The sequence below is a fragment of the Phalacrocorax aristotelis genome, chromosome 9, assembly GCF_949628215.1.
Source record: "Phalacrocorax aristotelis chromosome 9, bGulAri2.1, whole genome shotgun sequence".
NCBI classification, from domain to species: domain Eukaryota; kingdom Metazoa; phylum Chordata; class Aves; order Suliformes; family Phalacrocoracidae; genus Phalacrocorax; species Phalacrocorax aristotelis.
In genome coordinates this window covers 20,710,767-20,730,482 of record NC_134284.1, presented here as the reverse complement: position 1 = coordinate 20,730,482, position 19,716 = coordinate 20,710,767, and the positions used below count along the sequence as shown (strand labels likewise).

At 43.7% G+C, this 19,716-nt stretch overlaps 1 protein-coding gene across 3 annotated transcripts in view; it reads left to right on the top strand.

The window, feature by feature from the left end:
- The window catches only part of ITPK1 (inositol-tetrakisphosphate 1-kinase), a 156,165-nt gene that overhangs the window by 132,667 nt on the left and 3,782 nt on the right, over window positions 1-19,716 (top strand). For 2 of the 3 annotated variants that reach the window (XM_075103751.1, XM_075103753.1), the window contains 5 exons: window positions 4,213-4,311; window positions 6,200-6,240; window positions 10,941-11,106; window positions 13,342-13,409; window positions 14,881-15,043. In XM_075103751.1, the coding sequence (XP_074959852.1) occupies window positions 4,213-4,311; window positions 6,200-6,240; window positions 10,941-11,106; window positions 13,342-13,409; window positions 14,881-15,043 (537 nt within the window). Of the gene's footprint in view, window positions 1-3,863; window positions 3,952-4,212; window positions 4,312-6,199; window positions 6,241-10,940; window positions 11,107-13,341; window positions 13,410-14,880; window positions 15,044-19,716 lie in introns of those variants that run through there. The other variant, XM_075103752.1, reaches the window with a different exon arrangement.

Sequence of the window (19,716 nt, the reverse complement as noted above, 5' to 3'; positions counted from 1 at the left end):
GACAAAGCTCCTCCAGACGTGCCAGAGCTGGCTGCCCCGACACACTGCAGAGGGAGGCGATTGCTGCGTGTCACCTGCGACCTGTTAGTGCCAGCTCCCCTGCTGTCTTCAGAGGTCCCACTGCAAACGCTCCCCCTGCATTAGCAATGAACATGGTCCCAACCGTGATCTCCATTCAAAGGTGATGGAGGGTTAAAGTATAGGTAGCAGTGGAAGAATGGAAATGACAGTTGAAAAAAAGACCATCATAGAGAAGAAATAGGGATGGGGGTGATAAAAAATGTAGAAAGTAAAAAAGAGGGGTGAGGGAGCTGCCGATGAGATCAGATAATCTTGAAGAAAAGGGAGAATAATGTAAGGAAAATACAGAAAGCAGACACCACAAAGTTTGTGCCAAGGCATACAACAAAAATGAGGACAAATACAGGGGAGGAACACAGTGACAGCATTTTGTCTTTTAAATTCAATTATGATGTTTTGTTTCTAACAACAAAAATACTACAGATACTTTGGTGCTTGTCTGAAGTGGGAACTGAGCCGTCTCCTGATCTGAAGAGTCTTTCCTTGTTGCTGCTAAGTTGGCAGTTCTGGACCTGACATGGTCCATCTGGAGTCCTGGTCATATTTCAAAGGCAGGTCTCTGAGAGACTACCAGACACTTGGAAAAAGAGAGAAATACCACTCTCTAAGTGTGCCCTATAAAAACGTACAGCCTCTTATATCACAGCAGTCCTTTGACTTGTGGAGACATTTTTCCTGCTGATATCTTTGGTTCAGTAAAGGCTGTGTGAAGATAGGGTTAATAACTATGTTTATCTGTTTATCATGTGATTCAGTGTATGTACTCAAAGGGAGGGAGGAAGTGCCTGAGTTTCTGAGTTTTCATTTCAGGTTCAAAGTAGAAAGCATAAAAATTGCATTTGTAATAATCTCTTGGGAATGAAGGGCACTTGCACATAGCCAAGGATGGAAGATGAGGCAGATTCTTTTCCAAACTTGTTGTTTTAGAAGAACTATCTTCCAGTCAGCAGCATCCCAATGCACAGCTCAGAGCTGAGTACTGATGGTAGAAGAGCAACAGCATCGGCTCCTCGCGTGGGTTCTGGGTTGTATCAGCTGTGTGTCCTGACCCACATAGAGAGTAACTTCTGCTAGTGGTGCACGGCTAATGCAGCTCTGTGGGAGGCATGCCATAGCTGTGGCCTCATACTTTAATAGTTCTCAGACTGCTCATATAGAAGTGCTTCATCCTCGCTAAGGCTCTCTGATACAAATGAGAATATTGCTTGGTTTTAGGCTGGAGAGTTAGGCTGTAGTGTCAGTGCCAGGGGTCAGCAGTGGGGCCAGACTCATGTTGCCCATTCTCACGTCTAGAGTGTTATGTTTATTTGTTTGTATATTTGTTGTTGTCCTTTTTGGCAATGGTTTCCCATGGTGACTGGTCACTACTGGTTTGCAAAGAAGCAGTGACAGTGGCCAAGGGTCCAGTGCCTGACCACAATTCTGTAAGATCCTGCTAAAGCTGCTTACCTTGGCAGGAGGAGAGGGTTCAACATACCACAGGGTGTTCGTTTGCACTTTGTGGATTGTTTGGGATAGTTCCATGCTGATGTAAAACAGCATTGAGATTGCCACTGAATTAGGTCTGTCCTAGACTTCAGTGTAGAGGAGGTGTGCTGTCCCTCTGATAGCAGGTGATGAGAGAAAGCTTCAGCTTTTGTTTGCCACCCTGGGAAGGAGGAGAGGATCATCACTGGCAACTGGAGGATGTTTTCTAAACCCACAGCTACCTTCAGAAATGCAGTGTGTGTGTGCAGTTAAACTCAGAGCAGCAGCTTTCTAGCTGTAGGCCATACTGAAATATTGAGTTGAGCAAGGGTTTGTTTGTCCTCAGGTCTGGCTGTAAATTAACTGTCTGTCTTAGAGGCTTCAGTGGGCTAGAATTGCCTTCTTGGTGGAGAAAATGCCAGTGCTCTGCAAAGTCAGCAGGAGCACTTTGAGATGCTAAGAGTCTTTTCTGCTACTTTTTGTTGATCCAGGTGGTCTTTTCTAAGCACAAACTCACTTTGAACTTTGTACAAAGTTTGCCCCCTCCTTCATCTCCCCATGCAAGTGTCATGCAATCATCAGGAAGGCTGAATCCTCTCTGTCTCCTGTTCCTGTTTGTATGGGAGAGAAACGGAGGGAAGTGAGATGGAACCACACACCCCTCTGTATCTGCACTCTGAAGGCAAAGTTATTTGTGAGCCTTAAGCATATGGGTGGGAGAGCTGCCAAGCCGAAGTTGCTCCCAAGTATCTGTAAACTAAATCTGATTCCTTAAATTCATCCAACTAAGGAACTTTTGCTCTGGCAGAGGCTTGTAAATATTACAGTACCTGTCACTTTTGGATGGTGCTCTCTGTTTTCATAGCATCAAACTGAAAGCTTTGAAGTCTGGGATGTTTTGTTTAGCTTTGTAGAGGTTAACCTCAAAACATCAATCTTTCTGCTCCTTTTAGGATGTATGAAAATAGACTTTTCTTTTCGCAGAAAACTTCTTGTAGCAACAGTATTGCTAATGGCCAGAGTTCTCAAATATGCTCGGAGCATTGAAGCATGTATTGAGATATGTATACCAAAATATAGAGACCTTTGCCTTTCTGATACTTTCAGTGATCCAATTTTCTCGTTTGTGTAAGGGAGCATGCATAAATGTATATGTAAAGTGAAGTGAAAGCATTAATCTAAACAAGGCTTATCAAGTGGTTTCTGGATGCACGGCTCTCTCAGAGTATCTAGTTAGTTTTGCTGGGGTTTTAGTTTACATGTACTTTTCAGTTTCTGCACTATCTGCACAGCATAGCCTCCACCTTTTTGTATTCTGTGTGCTCGCTGGGATAGATGAGGATGGTAATAACAGTCACATTTCGCTTATTTTCAAGACAAGTTGCTGGTTGGTATAACTTGATATACAGTTGCTCCCATCATTTGTGCTGGTCTGCAGTTGCTTCTTGGAGGAAGGTGTCACGCTGTTTCTCTTGAAATAAGTCTTAGAAGTAAGTGCTGGCAGACCCATTCAGAATTGCAGTTCAAAGTTGTGCTGCTACCTCGAGTTATAACTCATTTGTGACTCCAGAGTTAACCTGGCCACAGCTAAAACTCCATGGAGGTAGTACTTTTAAGACTGTGCTTACAGAGGAGTTAAGTTGGATAGTTGCTCGTATTTGAGTGATGTTCTTGCTTTGACTTTGTCAATGTGCGCAAAGTCTTCGGGCCTGCTGACCTGTCCCAGAGCCATGGCTGAAGCCAAGGTTCAATTTGCACTTGAAATTGCAACCCAGCCCTCTTGAGCAGTAGAGATTTATGCTCAAGTACTTTGAGTCCTACAGTGCTTTCCCCATTCCTGCTGCATTCCTAGAGGAATCAAAGTTCTCCTACAGTGAACAGGGTGTGATTCCTAAAGCAATTCAACCTACTGAGTCACTAAGAAGGCTGGGTTTTGACTCCCAACTTTCCTGCAACCCCACATGAACAAGCACAACGTCAGCAGAAACACCCTGGAGCAGACCAATGCTGTTAAATTTTACCGTGGTTTCCCGTGTTTTTTCTCTTTAACCAAAGTCCACTGAGCAGTCTTGCCAAGGTGTCTCAGTGTCCAGCAGTGCTCTGACTGGCTTTGCCAGACCAAATGAGCACTGCTTTCAAGGCAGAGAGGTCCCAACAGACAGTGGGATCTATTCTAGGGCTGGCACCTTGGCTTAAGTAAATCCAAACTGGAATCTGCCATCTGAGGGGCCTACAGTAATGATGGCTTTGTGAGACTGCCTGCTCCAGCCATGCTTGCTGACCATTCAGGATATTGTAAAATGCTTTAGAAAGCTATGCTTGAAGGCATAATGTTAAGAGCTAAGATCCCAGCTGCTTTTCACGTCACTGCTAAGCCTTGTGCACCTACATATTCCAAAGCAGGTGACCATTTTTGCTGCCTAACTGTGAAAATACGGGCTTTATATTTCCATTTAGATTATCTGAAAATTGGGCCTTTCATCTTCTGAAATGTTTCCAGAAACCCAAATTCAGGCCTGGCTGATAATCTTTCCAGTGCTTTAATATCAGCTGTTAAAGAAAAGCTGACTATCAAGAAGCAGTTAGTATTGAGAGAGCTGGTAATGATGCAGCTAAGAAGCTAAACCCCTCATCTCCATTTGAGTCTTTTCTTTTGTCTTGCAGATGAGAGGATCTGTTCACCACCCTTTATGGAGCTGACAGGTGCCTGTGGAGAAGATACCTTGCATCTTATAGAGAAGAATGGACTGGCATTCCCATTCAGTATGTACATGGGCTTTTCCTTGGGGCTTCTAGTAGGTTCTGAAAATTAGACATGCACCCCCCAAGATGTAGCCAAAACTGTAGGTGTGGGTTTCATTGCCAGAGTGTCAGGGATGTTAAAACCTTCCTGAAACAAATCCTCTGAAGCAATCTGCTTGGAATGTGGAACAAAACCTCTCCCTGTCAGCTTTGATTTTGCCATTTATTGATATTCCTTACTTTAAACACCTCACTACAGTAAACATGCATTCCTAGGAAATGCTAATAGTTCTAACAAACTTAGCCTCTTGCCCTGAACTTGTGCAATAAGTTTCTCCGGCCAGCTGCATTCGTTATTTTTCTTGAGAATATCACTGCCTTGCTGATTGCCCCCTTTTTCACCCACCCCTCCCTTTCCCTGGTCCAGGCCACAAATATAATCCTAGAGGGCAGAAGAAAGAGTTTAAAAATTACCACAGATAGCAGGCTCCAAGGGCCCACAGCCTCAGACAGCTGCTGTGAATTGTTTGTGCTTTGTAGCAAGTTTCACTGGGGTGCTTGTGTTTTAATTAGTTCCTTTGATTCCTTGCAGTATAAAGTGAGCAGAATTGGTTAGTCAATGATTGTTCCCTTGGTGCTGCCTCATTTGTAAGGTTCAGAGGTAAAGTCACGTGGAAAAAGCAAGTTTTGCCCTTCCTGCCATCACTCTCCCCGGTGAGGTGGGTCTCCTGAAGCCGGATTGCGAAGCAGTAATTTAAGCCCACTGAACGGCTTTGACCCCCTTCCTCACCCATGCACATTGTCTTCTCAGTACAGGCTGGCTAGTGCTCATAGCAGCGTAGCCCGTGTATTCAGAAGGCCTGAACCAACCCCTCTAAATGATAATGGAATTAAAAAATAAAATTGAAAATCAATACAACATGGTATTGTGGGAGTGCTTTTTCTGTCTCTCCCCCCTTGCCCCTCTCTCTTTTTTTAAAAAACGCTCCTGCTTTCTGGAGCATGTGTCTGTGAGACATAACACTTGTCCAGAATGTCAAGTTACCAACTTATTTTGGACTGTGGTGCAGGTCATCTGCCTTTCATATCTGTCTGTCCCCTGGCAATTTGACTCTTCCAACAACCCCCAAAGAAGTCTTGTCCTGTCCACCCCCTTGCTACTTGCAAGTTTTCATCTCCTCTGCTTAACATATAACTAACATCAGCTCTAGTCTTTGTGTGGGTCCCAGGGTCTTCAGCTCTTCTCTGGTTTTGTAATAGCAGAAGTATGTTGTTTCTTTCCTCTTGCTGGTTTTAGGACGGAGGTGAGAACCAGGATATACAGAGCAGACAAAGAATATGAAGGAGAAAGAACTGCTGGGCTCTTTCTACTTTTTTGGTCCCCTCTATGGTTGCCTGAGAAAAATATGTTGTATCTTAGTTTAGTTCAGCCCATTTGGTTTCCTGCTATTCCCCAGAAACAGGGAGGTAGGAGAAGTTGGTTTCCACTGTGCCCCAGCTCCCTTGTTTTCAGAACAGTGGTGTTTTGTGTTACCTGTACACAGGTAAAGTAGCTCCAGCCTCAGGCAAGATCACATACTTGTGAAGATGCACTCTGAGTAGGCAGGATGGCAATACCAGGACTGCTACTAATTTCTTAGCTGATGTTTTGCACCTCTGACCAGCCCTGATAATGACCTCCCTTACACCTTAGTTACAGGGAGGGGTTGAAAGAGTAGAGCTGGGAGCAAGCCAAGCTTTGCAGCAATGGAGGACACCATTCCAGCAGAGACTGTGACTAGCATCTGGTATAGTCAATGCCTTGGTCTGGTGAACTCCAGTGTTTGCATGTCTGGGTGGGAACAGATTTATAAGGGCTTTGTGTGTACTGTTCCAGTGGTGCATTGTTTTTTCTTTTTTATTTACCCAGTTTGTAAAACCAGAGTGGCCCATGGAACCAACTCTCATGAGGTGAGTTAAAAAACTTCTGCAGCATCATCCCCCTGCTTACAGTCCCCCCATGGTGGTTTGGCTGATGCTTTCTGATCCTGTAATAGGCAGAATGAGGGTTATGCCCAGATGACTTCCCTTCCCCCACCTGTCCGTTGTGTTTAATTGTACCATTATTTTTTTCAGATTTATCTGAAATTGAGTTGAACATGACTTTAACCTCTTGACGTGGAGGTTCTTTCTAACAGTTTCTAGCTTCTATCATCTAGTTGCTTCTAGCAGTTTGTAGTCTTCAGTCAGGTCTGTCTGCAAGGAATCTCCTTCAGCCTTTCCTTTGGTGGGAGGTCACACTAAGTGATGTTTCTACCCGACCATGTTTCTCTTCCAATATGTATGTGATACAGGTGAGAAATTATTTTGTGCTGCAGATGAAGCAGAAGTATGAGTGAAGGCCAGCTGGTTCCTGTCCTTGAGGGGAAGGGAATAGCAAATAGAGACAGTTTCTAGGCATGTTCAGTTGTAATAACACAACTGGAGCTGTGGGAAGAACAGGATTGGTAGAACTATCTGCTTTCCCTCCTTCCTGTAAGGCAATTGCAGGTTGTGTATTCCTGGAAGGAGTGCCTTCCCTGTGAGCCTAGCTTCCTCTAAATTTAGGCGAGTTGAATCCTGTTTTAATTCTTTTCCATTTGTGCTTCCTGCCTTCCTGCTCACCACAGCTCAGTTTTGAGAATCCAGCCCTCGCTGCTGGCTCTCGTAATGCCTGGCTTCCTTTGTTAACAACATGGTCATCAGTCCAGGTTTCCCAGCTGCTCCTGAAACATGCAGTATGTTGATGCAGCGTCTCTGAGAGCTGAAGAAGTAAAACGTAAATCTAGACGAGCAGAATGTCTACAGCAGAAATCTTGAATGACCGACACTTCCTTTTAAAAATGCAGCTAGATTTTTCATGCAGGCCTTGGCTTGGATCATTTTACAAGCATGACAGACAGTCATGTTAATTTGCTGGAGCAGCTGCTATAAATTTTTGCTATCATTCCCAAGAACACTTGGGGACTGAGTTGTGAATTAATTTAAGACTCCAGCTTCCCTGTTGGTTTTTCTGTAGAGGGCTCCTCTGCAACTGTAACCTGAAATGTATGAGCCTTTCAGTGCTTGCCCAGTCAGGCTTGGACTTGGTTCCCCTGGCGAATCTTTGCTGTTCTTTCGTACAGTGCAAACATACCTCAGCCTCTTGCCAGAATTCCATTTTCTGAGCAAAAATTAGACTAAAATACAATTGTAGGCTGCACTTTATCACAGGAACTTAAGACCAGAGCTTAGGAGGACCCCTGGAAAAAAGCCTAAAGGTTTGCATGGTACTTTACATAGTTAGGAGTAGTAGTCACCTTTGGAGTTGCTGTGTTCTCAGGAGTGATCCAAAAGTGTATTTATGGTGAGAGAGGAACTGTCTTGTAATTGGTATTTTATGGTCTATAATGGCAAGGGAAGTGTACAATAAATACTATGTTTACAGTACAGTCTGTCTAAAAGTCAGAGCATAGGCCTAGAAGCAAGAAATTGTTACCTGTTTTATTAATGACTCCTCCTTTGGCTTTTGGTAATTGTTTCATTTTCTGTAGAGATAGTCCCACTGCAGAGCTGGCACTGGAACTAGAGCCCAGCCCAGCCAGAAACGTGCTTTTCTTCACAAGATGACTATTCAGATGGTTCAAGTACTGGCTGACAACTGAAGGTGCAGGCTTGAATTTGTGTTTGGTGCCAGCTCTGAAAACGCAAGCCAGTTAAGCCAAGGTGCTGTTAGTCTTCTTGTGGTGCCCCACAATTCACATGGCCTCTGCACTGTCAAGTCACACTGGCCAGCTCGGCACTTGAACCCCATTTTGGCAGCACTGTTGGTTATACTTGAATGGAGGTGGTGCCTGAAGGTTGTCCTCTTTCACTGCCAGCCGATCAGAACATAGCTGACCTTTGGTAAAGCTGCCTTGAGGCATCACCGAGACCCGTAAACTGAAGAAATGTGTCCAGAATGACTTTTTCTAAATGTTGAGCAGACAGGAATGAAAAGGCGGAGAATCACTGTGGATTTTGAGACTGAATTCCTTAAGGACATTATCAGTAAAAATTCTTGGTGCAAAATATTTTGTTTTGCCTTCAAAAGAGTTCTGCATTTATAATGAGGAATGCTATTTGGAAATTATCATATAAAGTATTGTTCCCATGTTACTGCCAGACACAGCAGGTCTGTGCTAAACGACAAAGAGCTGTGCACCCTGCAAGCGAAATCTTGGAGCTGTATTCATGCATGCTAAAAACAGTGAGACATCGCAGTGAACCAGCATAACGCAACACCATGGGAATTATATGGTTTGTGTGCTCATCCATGGGGCTCTTGGCACAGAGCGTTGCAGAAGAGAGGTTTCATATGGTTTCCAGTAGCCTGGGTCAGTTGTGTGCCAAGAAGATAAACTCTCTAAACTCATAAATAGGATGATAAGTACCCTCTCATCTTATGAAAGAGTGGTTTGTGGGGATTAATTAACTAATATCTGCAGAGAGCACTTGAAGGATAGGAACAGCGTAGTTTTTGCCTGTATGATGCTGTAGATATCATAAAGCCAACAGTCGATACAGGAGGAAGTCTTGCCACCAGTGAGAGACAAATGAGGTATGATGGTGATGTTGCTGTGAATCATCATGATGGAGGATTCTTCTGGTTAGAGTAGGTTTCTTGCACAGGTTATTACCACTCACAAATTCAGTCTGTGCTGTCAGTTAGATAGCATCTGGTATAATAGAGACAGAGTAAGAATATCAGCTGCAAGTAGGTATTGAATGCACACATTGACTTGAATTCAGAAATGTTCATCTACTGAGTCATTGTGCATGCGTGCAATTATGTGATCTCATGTGGTCTACCAGATAAGGAGGAGTAAGGGCAAAATTGTCCTTAGACTTTTAACTATGAACATGTAATCAGTACATCATTTACCATGGTTATGTTTTTGAACAGCAAAGCCTATTATATTTACTACATTTATTACAGGAACAAACTAAGATGTTAGCAAGAATTCAGTCTGAAAGTACAGTGTACATCAAATGAGCGGCTGATCGTATATAATATGAGAGAGGGCAAAAAGTGGTAAAGTTTCTTTGTAAAATCCTTCCAGTGATCCTGATTTAACTAAGGTACAGCTAATCTCAGAAAGCACAAAAACTGACAGAAGGCATATGGAAAGAGAGAACAAGCAGTATATAACTCATCTGCACCACGCTGCAGCAGGAAGCTCCGATTTTATTCTGTATATCACTGTGGAGTCACTGTGGGACCCACAGGAATTCTGTTAACCTCTCCAGACTGCCTTACATCCCAAAGTAAAATACAAGGTCCAAGGAGGCCAGTGTGAAAATATTAACAGGCATAAGACAAATCTTGTGTCAGAGTTTAGGAACTTTTTTGGCAAATGTGCATCCTGCACTGGCTGAGGTAGGCATCAGGCTCAAGACATGGATGGTTAGCGTTTGTCTTCAAGGCTCTTCAGAGGGGGAAGGTGCTCTAACCAGAGCATGCCTACCTGTGGGAGGGAGTTTTGCCCAGAAGAAAGGAAGGTAAAATGTATGTCAGGTTCTCTGGTCTTGAACAGTCCTTAGCCGTATTGACCTGACTGTCAACATGCCCTTCTGCCACCATGGATAATAAGGCCCAGCATCACTGGAGTAATGAAGAGAGGTCAATATTCAGATAACTAGACCATAGTTTTTTCAGGGCTTTTAGGATGGAGAGCAAACCTAAGCTTACCCTCACTGCTGGGTAGGGGCACCTGGTATAAAGTCATTTCATCAGCCTGTGACAGATTGGTGCTTGCTGCCAGTTCTGCACAGGAGCCATGGCAGCATCCACACTCCCAACAGCAAACCTGCAAAATGGGGCACTGTGATTATTATAATTATATATGCATGTAGGCATGGTAATGGAGGGATCAATGGAAAGAGCAGTGTAACATGTGCTGAAGATATGCTGGCTTGTCAAAGTACTTACACGCACCTACCAGCATCACTTCCATGCTCTTTGAGGCAGCTGTTGTTCATCATTCAGGCCCTATAAGTACCTTCCTTTTTGGTATATCTGTTCCAGTCCCTTCTCTCAAGGGGACTATCCATTTGGAGTAATGGAGTGAAACCAAGCCAAGAAAATAATTAGGCCACCATTTACTAGCAGTAAGAACTACTAGAGTCTGGAAGAAGTTCTCTGATGATGTGGGTGAAACCCTGGTGCTTAGGCCATTGCAACTGGACTGAACCAAACCACAGGTAATAGAGCTGTGGGGAGGAACTCATATAGTTAGTACGCAGAGCTATTCCTTCTGTTGTTCTCATGTTACATGCCTGTATGCAATACAAACTTTGTCCTCCGTGTTGGTCAAATGTTTTACCCTTTTGTTGCACCTGCAGTTGCAGTAGCTTCCGAACTAAAAGCAGCAAATTAAATTGCAAAGAACTGACAAGAAAATGTTTGAAAATGAAAGCTGCACTGCCAATAGTGTTTGGAGAGTTGTGTGTCAGTGAAATGAAATGTAATGTAATAGGACTAGCTGCTGAGAAGGAGTTCACACGTGGTCAATGTATATCCACCAGTTGATATTCCCCCTTGCTCCTAGTCAGGTGGTGGGTAAGCGTGAAACTATTGAAAGATTTGTGCACAACTGTGTGTGTGTTTCCAGATGGCGATCATCTTCAACCAGGAGGGCCTGAAAGCTGTCCGCCCCCCTTGCGTCATTCAGAGCTTCATCAATCACAATGCCGTGCTGTATAAAGTCTTCGTGGTCGGGGAGTCCTACACAGTGGTGAAAAGACCATCTTTAAAGAACTTCTCTGCGGGAATCTCAGGTACATTGTGCCAATTTAAAAGGAAACATCAGTTTTTGGAGCCTTGGCGGCAAACAGCTTAAAAGAAAAATATTTTTGGAAGGGCTGCTGAAGCGAAGGCAGCTGGTTCTTATATACCATGTTTCCTCTTCTGTATTATTTCAATAAGAAGGGAGATAACTCATCTGTTCTGAAATACATACAAGTGACATATGTATAGTAAATATTTATGCAGTGGTAACCTGAGTCTTACCTGTTAGAAAGTATTTTACGTCTTATGGAAAGGGGGAGAGGGAGAGAAACTCTTAATTTCACAGTAAGTTCATATGTCATTTGTACCGGGGTTTGTTATTAATGTGCTTTGGAGAGAATTTCCTGGGTTCCACCATTTCAAAACTTCCCTTCCCTATTTTTACCTTGATTATGTATCTGTTTAATTTAAAGATCGTTTGTGCTCCCCCCTAAGCGAGCCGCTCTGTTCATGTGAAGCTCAGTGTTGTAAACCTTGGTAGGAAGTGTTCTTTGGTTTGTAGATACCAGCTGCGTTGGGGGGAAGGGAGAATGGATTTATCAGTGAGGACAGTGATCCTGCTATATGACACTAGACAGCAGCACTTCAAGGGTTTTCGTTAAAGATTACTAAAATTTCCTTTATGGGAAAAAAAAAAAAAGTTGGTTTCCCAAGGACTGCATTCTGTAGGCCTTCAGAAGCAAGAAGGAATTAGCAGGGCATGGATGGGAGCATGATCTGCCTGCAACTGGGCAAATCCAAGAGGTGGGGATGGGAGGGGAGAAGGTAACAAACTGAAGGAGGTGAATGAACAAGTGCCAGTTTCTTGTAACTTTTCTTAGTGGTTTCTGCTGATCTTAGTGTGTCCGTGTGTGCTCACCATTGCATTCTGCACACAAATATGTATTTTGTTATTGTATATGTATAGGACAATCACAGCAAAAATCCTTGTCTGTAGGTATGTATGCCTGTGTTTACGTTTAGGTCTGCTTTATGTCCTGATCAAATTAAGTAGGCCAGAATCTGTGTTTGTATAACTGTTAGGACAGTTGGTCTGTACTTTTGGTAGAAGAGAACGTTTTAAGGTGTCTTTCTAAAAATGCCTTAGCTAATGTCTCATCCATTACTGTAAGACTTGAAAGTTGTCTGGAAGCCCCACATAAAAATAAGTTTTGTGGGCAGATTAGCACAAGTGTCTGGCTTTCTTACCCTCACTGGGAGAGTTTAAGGGGGCTGTGCTACAGGCACCTGACTAGGCAGATCTGACAATTAAGCAGATCTGCTGGCGGTGAGGCATTCCAGGAGCTGATTGTTTGAAAGTACAGGGCCTTTGTAAATGGGAGGAAGGGCAAGAAGAGTATATGGTGGTGCCAGACTGCTGAGTGGATTTAGGTTTGCTTTTCACAACTCCTCCACATTTATCGTATGTGGCCCTGTGGCTGCTCTTAAATGTCCACTCAGAGAGACCAGCATAGCAGAAATACTATTGCTGGTGCCACCTGCATGCTGAGACTTTGGTCTGGGTGTTCCCATGCAGGTTGTCTGTACGATGCCATTGGTCTGCTGTGGTGGGAATGCCAAGGGGAGACCTGCTGTGGTGGATTTCTCCCTGTAAAATCTCCAGCACAGAGTGGGGCAGGAGGTGCTGGTACAGTTCTCCCCATGGTTTCTACTGTGGTTCGTTAGTGGATTCTGTCACTTCAGGGTGTCTCCTGCTTTTTTGTGGTGCCTCCAAAGGGAGGGCAGGTACTGACCATGAAATTCACTGCTTTCCTTCATGGTGTCAGCGCCCTCCCCAGGTTCAGAGGGATCTCAGTGTAGCCTGGGTGCTATCGATCTACTTACTGCCTGCAGTGAATGCAGCTTCTCCCTTCTATCACACGCCTTCCCATTGGAACTGTCACTTTGAGTATAGCAAATTCATAGAAATTAACTATCTTACTGAACTTAGTTAATTGGCTCTGGTGAAGGAAAGGAAACTGGTTTCTGTTAATCCTGTGCAGTTCTATGTATTTGTGGTCTGAGGTACGAAAGCTGTGGGTGACCCAACCATGGGTCCCTGCCTGTGCAGGCAGCTAAGTGCCAGGCAGGAGAGACCCTGTGAGTGTAGCGGGCGGCGGGAGACTGCCTAGTAATAATGAAGACTTACATTGCTGGGGCTGCAGTGCCATCTACTGTTCCTTGCACTAATCCGTTGGAAATTAAAATCTGATATGAAGTTATTTACAACCTTCTTTTCATTCCAGACAGAGAATCAATATTTTTCAACAGCCACAATGTTTCAAAGCCAGAATCCTCATCAGTCTTAACAGCAGTAAGTACACTTGATCTTTTCTCCTCTAGTGCGGCTGGAAAACTATCTTGTCCTTTCTTATCAAAGTGTTAGTAGCTAGTGACTCTCCTTCACAAGTTGTCTGTTTCTGTGTTGCAGGCTGAGGTCTGTTTGGTACAACGAACCAGCATAACTGTGTGTCCCTCTGGTTTTCCTTACCGAGCTCCGGTGAGGAAGCACTGACACAGCCGGCCTGTGCTGCTTGCCAGGCCTAAACTCCCCAGAGCTAATCTAGGCAAAGGGAAGAAGGAGATTCTGAATGCAAATACCTGGCCTTTTCCTGTCCAGAGAGCTTAATAAGCATAAATCATCCTGCTGGGACTCAGTTCTGTGAGGAAGGACAAATGGTGAAAATTCAAGCAGAGAAATTGCATTGGGCAGGGCCACAGAGGGCCAGTAGCTGTCTGTAGTGTGACGCACCTGAGCTGTGACTATGGGACCATTTCTGGGTCTCTTCCAAGTCCAGCAGTGCTGCACAGTTTCATGCTTGCATTGCCAGTCCTTTTAATAAGTTTTGTGTATATGAATCCTAGCAAGTTCTCAGGCGCTAGACTGCTGAGAAAGTCACTTTACAGGACTGGGTCCTTTCAATCTCTGAGTCTTCAGATTCTCTTCTGTTTCACAGGCTCTACTGGGGAGTAGTTTTGTAGTTGGCAATGATTAAATTTTGTGTGCAACACTGATTGGCATGCTAAAAATTAAAACTGTAATTGTGCTAGTCATAAATTCCTTTATGGCTAAATTTACTTTCAAACTTAGAGCTCCTGTGGTTTACCTGCCATCTCTCTCATACACATACATATTCCATACATGCTTCTGTAGGCATAACAGCGTACTTCTGCTGCATAACCTGTTGTTTAAAAAGTGAGAAAAATTACATCTTCCAGACCTAAATAAACAGAGTTACTCGTCCTAATAAATGTTTGTAGAATAACTTACACATGAAAACCCATGTAAAAAATATCCCCTTTGAATTAGCCTGTGCCATGAATATATCAGCTGAGTTGTGTAGTATAACTCAAATAAAGCTAACAGCAGAGTGTGGCTTATCAGTCCTTTAACATAGGCCTTAATCTACACTGAAACAGCAGAATGATATCCAGAATATTTGCAGCACAGGGTTAAACATGTCAGCTGTATTTGGTTTTTTAAGGTGTAGATCTAGCACTTAAAATAGTGAGTCTGATTCTCCATTCATTCCTATACTGCTCTTGAGGAGCTGCACCAGTATGAAGATGAAGAAGTAGGTGCTTTAGAGCAGGTGAACTTCCAAAATAGGTAGGATTCTGAATTACAAAAGCAGTTTCTCTTTGGTGTCTTTCTCTGTTTCATGCCACCAATTCTTTGCAATTAAATCTGGTGGATATGCACCTGGAAACCTCTGAAAATTAATCTTGCCCCTATAAAAAGAATGTATCAGAGTCCCTTGGTAATGTGTCTTTTTCCACTGTAGCTGGATAAAATCGAAGGAGTATTTGAGCGGCCAAATGACGACGTCATCCGGGAAATCTCTAAGGCGCTGAGGCAAGCTCTGGGAGTTTCCCTCTTTGGAATTGATATCATCATCAACAATCAGACTGGGCAGCATGCAGTCATTGATATAAATGCATTCCCAGGTGAGAAAGGCCTTTCCATTCATGCTTTGTGGAAACCGTTCAGTGCCTGCTTAGTGTGAAGTTTTACTGCTGGTGTCTCACATCATTGCTTCCCAGGTAGGGGACAGGAGAGCAGCAGCCAAATTGTTCTGAGAGCAGATACTGTTTAATCTGGGAAGGGTAGAACCCTAATCTGAATATGGAATGTGCTACTAAAATATTAGCTCTTAGGAGATCAAGTTTTAGTGGCCAGCTGTAACATGGCTGCCATGCTCTTCCCTGCAAAGGAATGCCCAGGAACTGAGGCATGGGACTGTGTGCTGGGACCTGGCCTTTCTGGACCTGTCCCTCATTCCGAAGATGAAAAGGAGAATACTAAATTCTATTTAGGAGAGCGTTTTAAGGTTTCTTTTTTTCCCAGACTCTGTGCCATTAAAAGTGTTGAGGGGGTGGAAGCAGCAAACTGTTCCCTTGAAAATCTCTTCCTGTGCAAATTGATTCCCCATGAGAAGACATTTTATGCACAAAATCAACAACACCAGGATAGAATCTTCAGATAGAAGATGAGAAAATTGTAGGCACACAGAAGTTGCTGTAAAGCGTTAGATATCCTTGCAGGTCCTCATAAGTGGATCCTAGAGTAAAACAATAGAATAGAGCATGTGAGAACCAGTAGATTTGTCCTCCACTTTTTTTAGTGCGGTATATGTCTTGGGAACAACTAAACAAGTTCCTTGACCACTGGAATTCTTAAAAAGAGTTCTAAGTGTGTATAATGGGAGGCAATAATGGTCTGTCACTTGTGCTAAGTTCAGTATCCTAACACAGGAAAAGAATACATCATCTCATTTGATGCTGTTTCGCATGGGGTTTTTCTCTTTGAGAACCTCCTCTCATTACCTGAATAGTGAAGTTTGTTTCCAGACACATGCACAGGCTGTTACAGTTTGTTTAACTTGTCATTGAAGACTTTGAGTTTTCAATATGGCTGAGGTGTCTTTACATCTAGACATCTTGCCGTGAGCCCCCAGTCTTAATCTTTGAAGTCCAGGTCCTCAGTCCCCCTACTGTCCTGTAGTGCCTGGCCTGTCTGTCTCCACAGTGACTGGCTTCCTTTAAAAACTCCAGCCCTGCTATTCTCAGGCCACTTTGCAGCTTGGGTCTACCATATGGTGTTGATGCAGTCTGCAGACCTATGAAAAGAGTCTTCTGCCAAGAGTAGTGAAACAACCTAATTTGGATGTCAGGTGGAGCCAAATCAGTTATATGAATGGGATTATATTTCAGACACTGGGTCTTGAAGTCAGTGATGCTGGATATTCTTTTGCAATCCTGTATCCTGCATTTTGGTTTGGTGTTTTGGGGGTTTTGTTTTTTCATAGTTTTGGATTTGGTACTTTGCACAGACCGAACTTCCCCTTTTCCTGAAATGCTGAAAAGTCCAGACTGGGGAACAACTAGCGGCAAACTTAAGTATTTAAAGAGGAGTAATGTCTTCTTGTTGAGGCAGAAGGTTGCAGAACTGCCTTAAGCCTCATGCTCTGCTCTACTTCTACCCTAAGGCAATAGTTTTTGATATTCAGCCCAAGTCCTGTGTTTCAGTCTGCACAACAATTGGTTTTTGAAGGGACATTGAATTAATAGTAGTTTAGTCCTTGCAAGAGGCTTGAGAGCACAGGGAAGCTTCTTGTGCACAGATCTACATTGTGTCTGACACAAGATATTTTTGGTGGTGAACTTGTGGGTAGTGAAGGTAGCTACTGGCTTTATCGCCATGGGATAGGTTGAAGACCAGTTGAAGAAAGTCTAGAGATAGCAGCAGGGACCAGACATACGGAAGAGAAAATGCTGGGGGGTGACAAACTGCGTTCAAATTTGTGAAAGGTACAGAACTGGGAGAGGTGAGCTGCTCTCAAGGGCTGCTGAGGTCAGAGAAGAAGCAATGGGGTAAAGTACAACAGAAGAAAAGTTACATCTCAACACAGAATACTCTGTTGCCTAAAAGCATGTTCAGCCCAGGCAGCTGCTTTTCCAATTAAATACAATTAAAGGCTGAGCAGCTTCAAGGGATGGCTTTCATTGATGGACCCAGTACCTTGCTAATCAGAAATTAAAATTCAGCCCTGCTCAAATGAGTCACTGATGGACTGTGTCAGCAGTGGGATCTCACTGTTCCTGGCTCAGTGCAGTCCCACGAAGGGACTTTCCCTTGCTCCTCTTCTTCAAGTCATCTTGTCCTGCAAGGGTTGCAGTAGAGCCAAGTTGGAGTCAAGTTAGGCACTTCGGGGACCTGCTACTTTATCTCTGCACCACTGTTATGGGGAAGGGAGAGGAAGAGGTGCCTTTTAAGGAGTATTCACAGATCTTTCATGGAGCTCAAGCTATGGCTTGGGGCCAAGCCTGACCAAAGTCTTGTCCGATTGCCCAGAGGTTTGGCTTCCTTGTGTGCTGTCCTTTGTGGCTTGAAACTCATTTGCACATACCACTCCATGGGTGACATCTTGAGAGTAGTTTAACATCAGAATTGAGAGCAGATGTACCTGCAGGAGTATATCACCTGTTATCTGCTTCATTAGCACCAGCAACTCTTCAAAAAGATTTTTAAGATAAATGTCTATTGCATCTCCTGTTCTGTGGAAAACCACCGGGACTATATTTAGCTGTGGTTACCAGCAGAGATATTTAACTCTAGGCACAGTCACGTAGCATGTGGGTTTTATATTTGTCTGACCTCAGGTAACTGAGAGAAAAGGCTCCTCATAGCCTGCTGCAGGGTGGCTGTGGCTGAGTTCATCCAGCATGAGCAGCAGCTTGCTGTGCATGTTTTGCAGCCTGTCATGAGTGCAGATGAACTGCTGGTTCTGTGTGCATATATGTGGCACCTGGAAGCATCAGATCTAGATGTGCACTTTGTGTAAATATGCTGCCACAGGCACAGGACATGGGCTGCCCATTTCTCTCTGCCCAAGGGAAGATGCAGAAAAACAGAGAGCGTGCCAGGTCAGGGAGAGTTTCCTAAAAATCAGGCAGGTAGCATCTCTAACGCTAGCTTAAAAATGCTCGTAGGCATTTCTTGACTCCACAAAGCTCAGGGGGACAGGTACTTGTTTTTGGGTACATTGCCAAGTGGACATCCTTCCTATCCATGCTCAGCCAGAGGACTCTGGAGACTGTTTCAACATAGCAAAATTCAGGCCTCTTGTAGACGGGCATTTCCAAAATGGTTTCAGTGAGCGGTGCTAGGATAGTACCTGCCGGACGGAGCACGATTCATGCAACTTGTGCTTTGAGGAGTACTAAACTTACATCCTCCCACTGATTCCTTGTGTGACATAAACCCTGAATTCATTGCCAGGAGTTTCTGAAGGTGTAATTTGATCTGCCCTTCTTGATTTTGTTACCATCACGGTACAGTGATGTCCCACAATTGCCTTTTTTTGAGAGGCCTGCAGCAGCAGCCAGTGAACAAAATGAGGCAATATCCACAGAGTTTGCAGCCTTCCCCAGGCATCATGTGGCTCAAAAGTTGAGACACCCTGGTTCTCTTCCTCCCTTCCTTCCTTGGTTTTGTGTTTGGTTTTTTTTTTTTTTGAAGTGTGTCAACTTTCTTCTGAGTGACCAGACAGAATTACTTGGACCTTTCCACCCAGTGCGCAGAGGGCTTGCATAGAGGGAGCCTGCCTGATACATACAGCTTCCTTACACTGTAACATCTGCTGATTTCAGGACTGAATAACTGGCCGTCTTATTCCCATGAAATATTTAAAGCAACTTGTTTGAGTTTGCCGGGTGCCCTCAAACAAGGCTGGTTTGTTTTCAGTGAGCAGACACAAAACACGCTAGGGTACTATGGATCTCCTCTCTGAATATTAAAGCTGTTACTATGGAGATGGCTTATTCCTGGGATGTTTGAAGCAGTCTGAGTAGATTTGAAGGCTAATCCTGTGGCTTTTACATAAGCAAGGAAGCGTAACAAGCACCTCTGTCGAAGGGGTGGAGATCTTGTTCTGGATCCCATGACCGGCCCTAAGAGTCCTAGTTGCCCCCTGCCGACCAGTGGATTTTTGTGTGGGGCACTGGGAAACCTGACTTTTTGAAATGGCCAATTTGTTTAGTGAATGTGTTTAAGGGCCTTTGAGAACAGAAAACTGGGAGATGCTGTCTCACATTGCTAGTGTTTTGTGTGACCTGGTAAGTATCTAGGAGAATTGTGACCAAGTACAATAAAATGCAAAGCAATGTAGCAGCCTAAGTAAGAGTTAATTCATTACAGAATGGGTTATAAATACACCATAAAAACACTACATTTATTTTGAGGTGAAATTATCCCCTTCCCTTATGTTTTTCAGGAAGTTGGGGTTTTATCGCCTAAGGAAGTTGATCTTTACAGGAGAATGCAGATTAAAATTTAATTATTTATGGATCTGAGGGACTCCTCTGCCCTGTGATCACATCACTAAAAGTGTTTTAAAATGTGCATTTACTTTGTGGTCTCTGGTTCTGCTCATGTGCTGCTGTGTGAATGTGTGCTATTCACATGGGACTTTTAAATTATTATTTATTGCATCAGTCTCCCGTATCAATACCAGATCACCTTCAGAATATTTTTATAGACATTTTAAAACAATCAGCCTAGCCCGTTATATACACTGAATGTCATATGTCACCTCTAAACACTAAATCAAATTGATAAC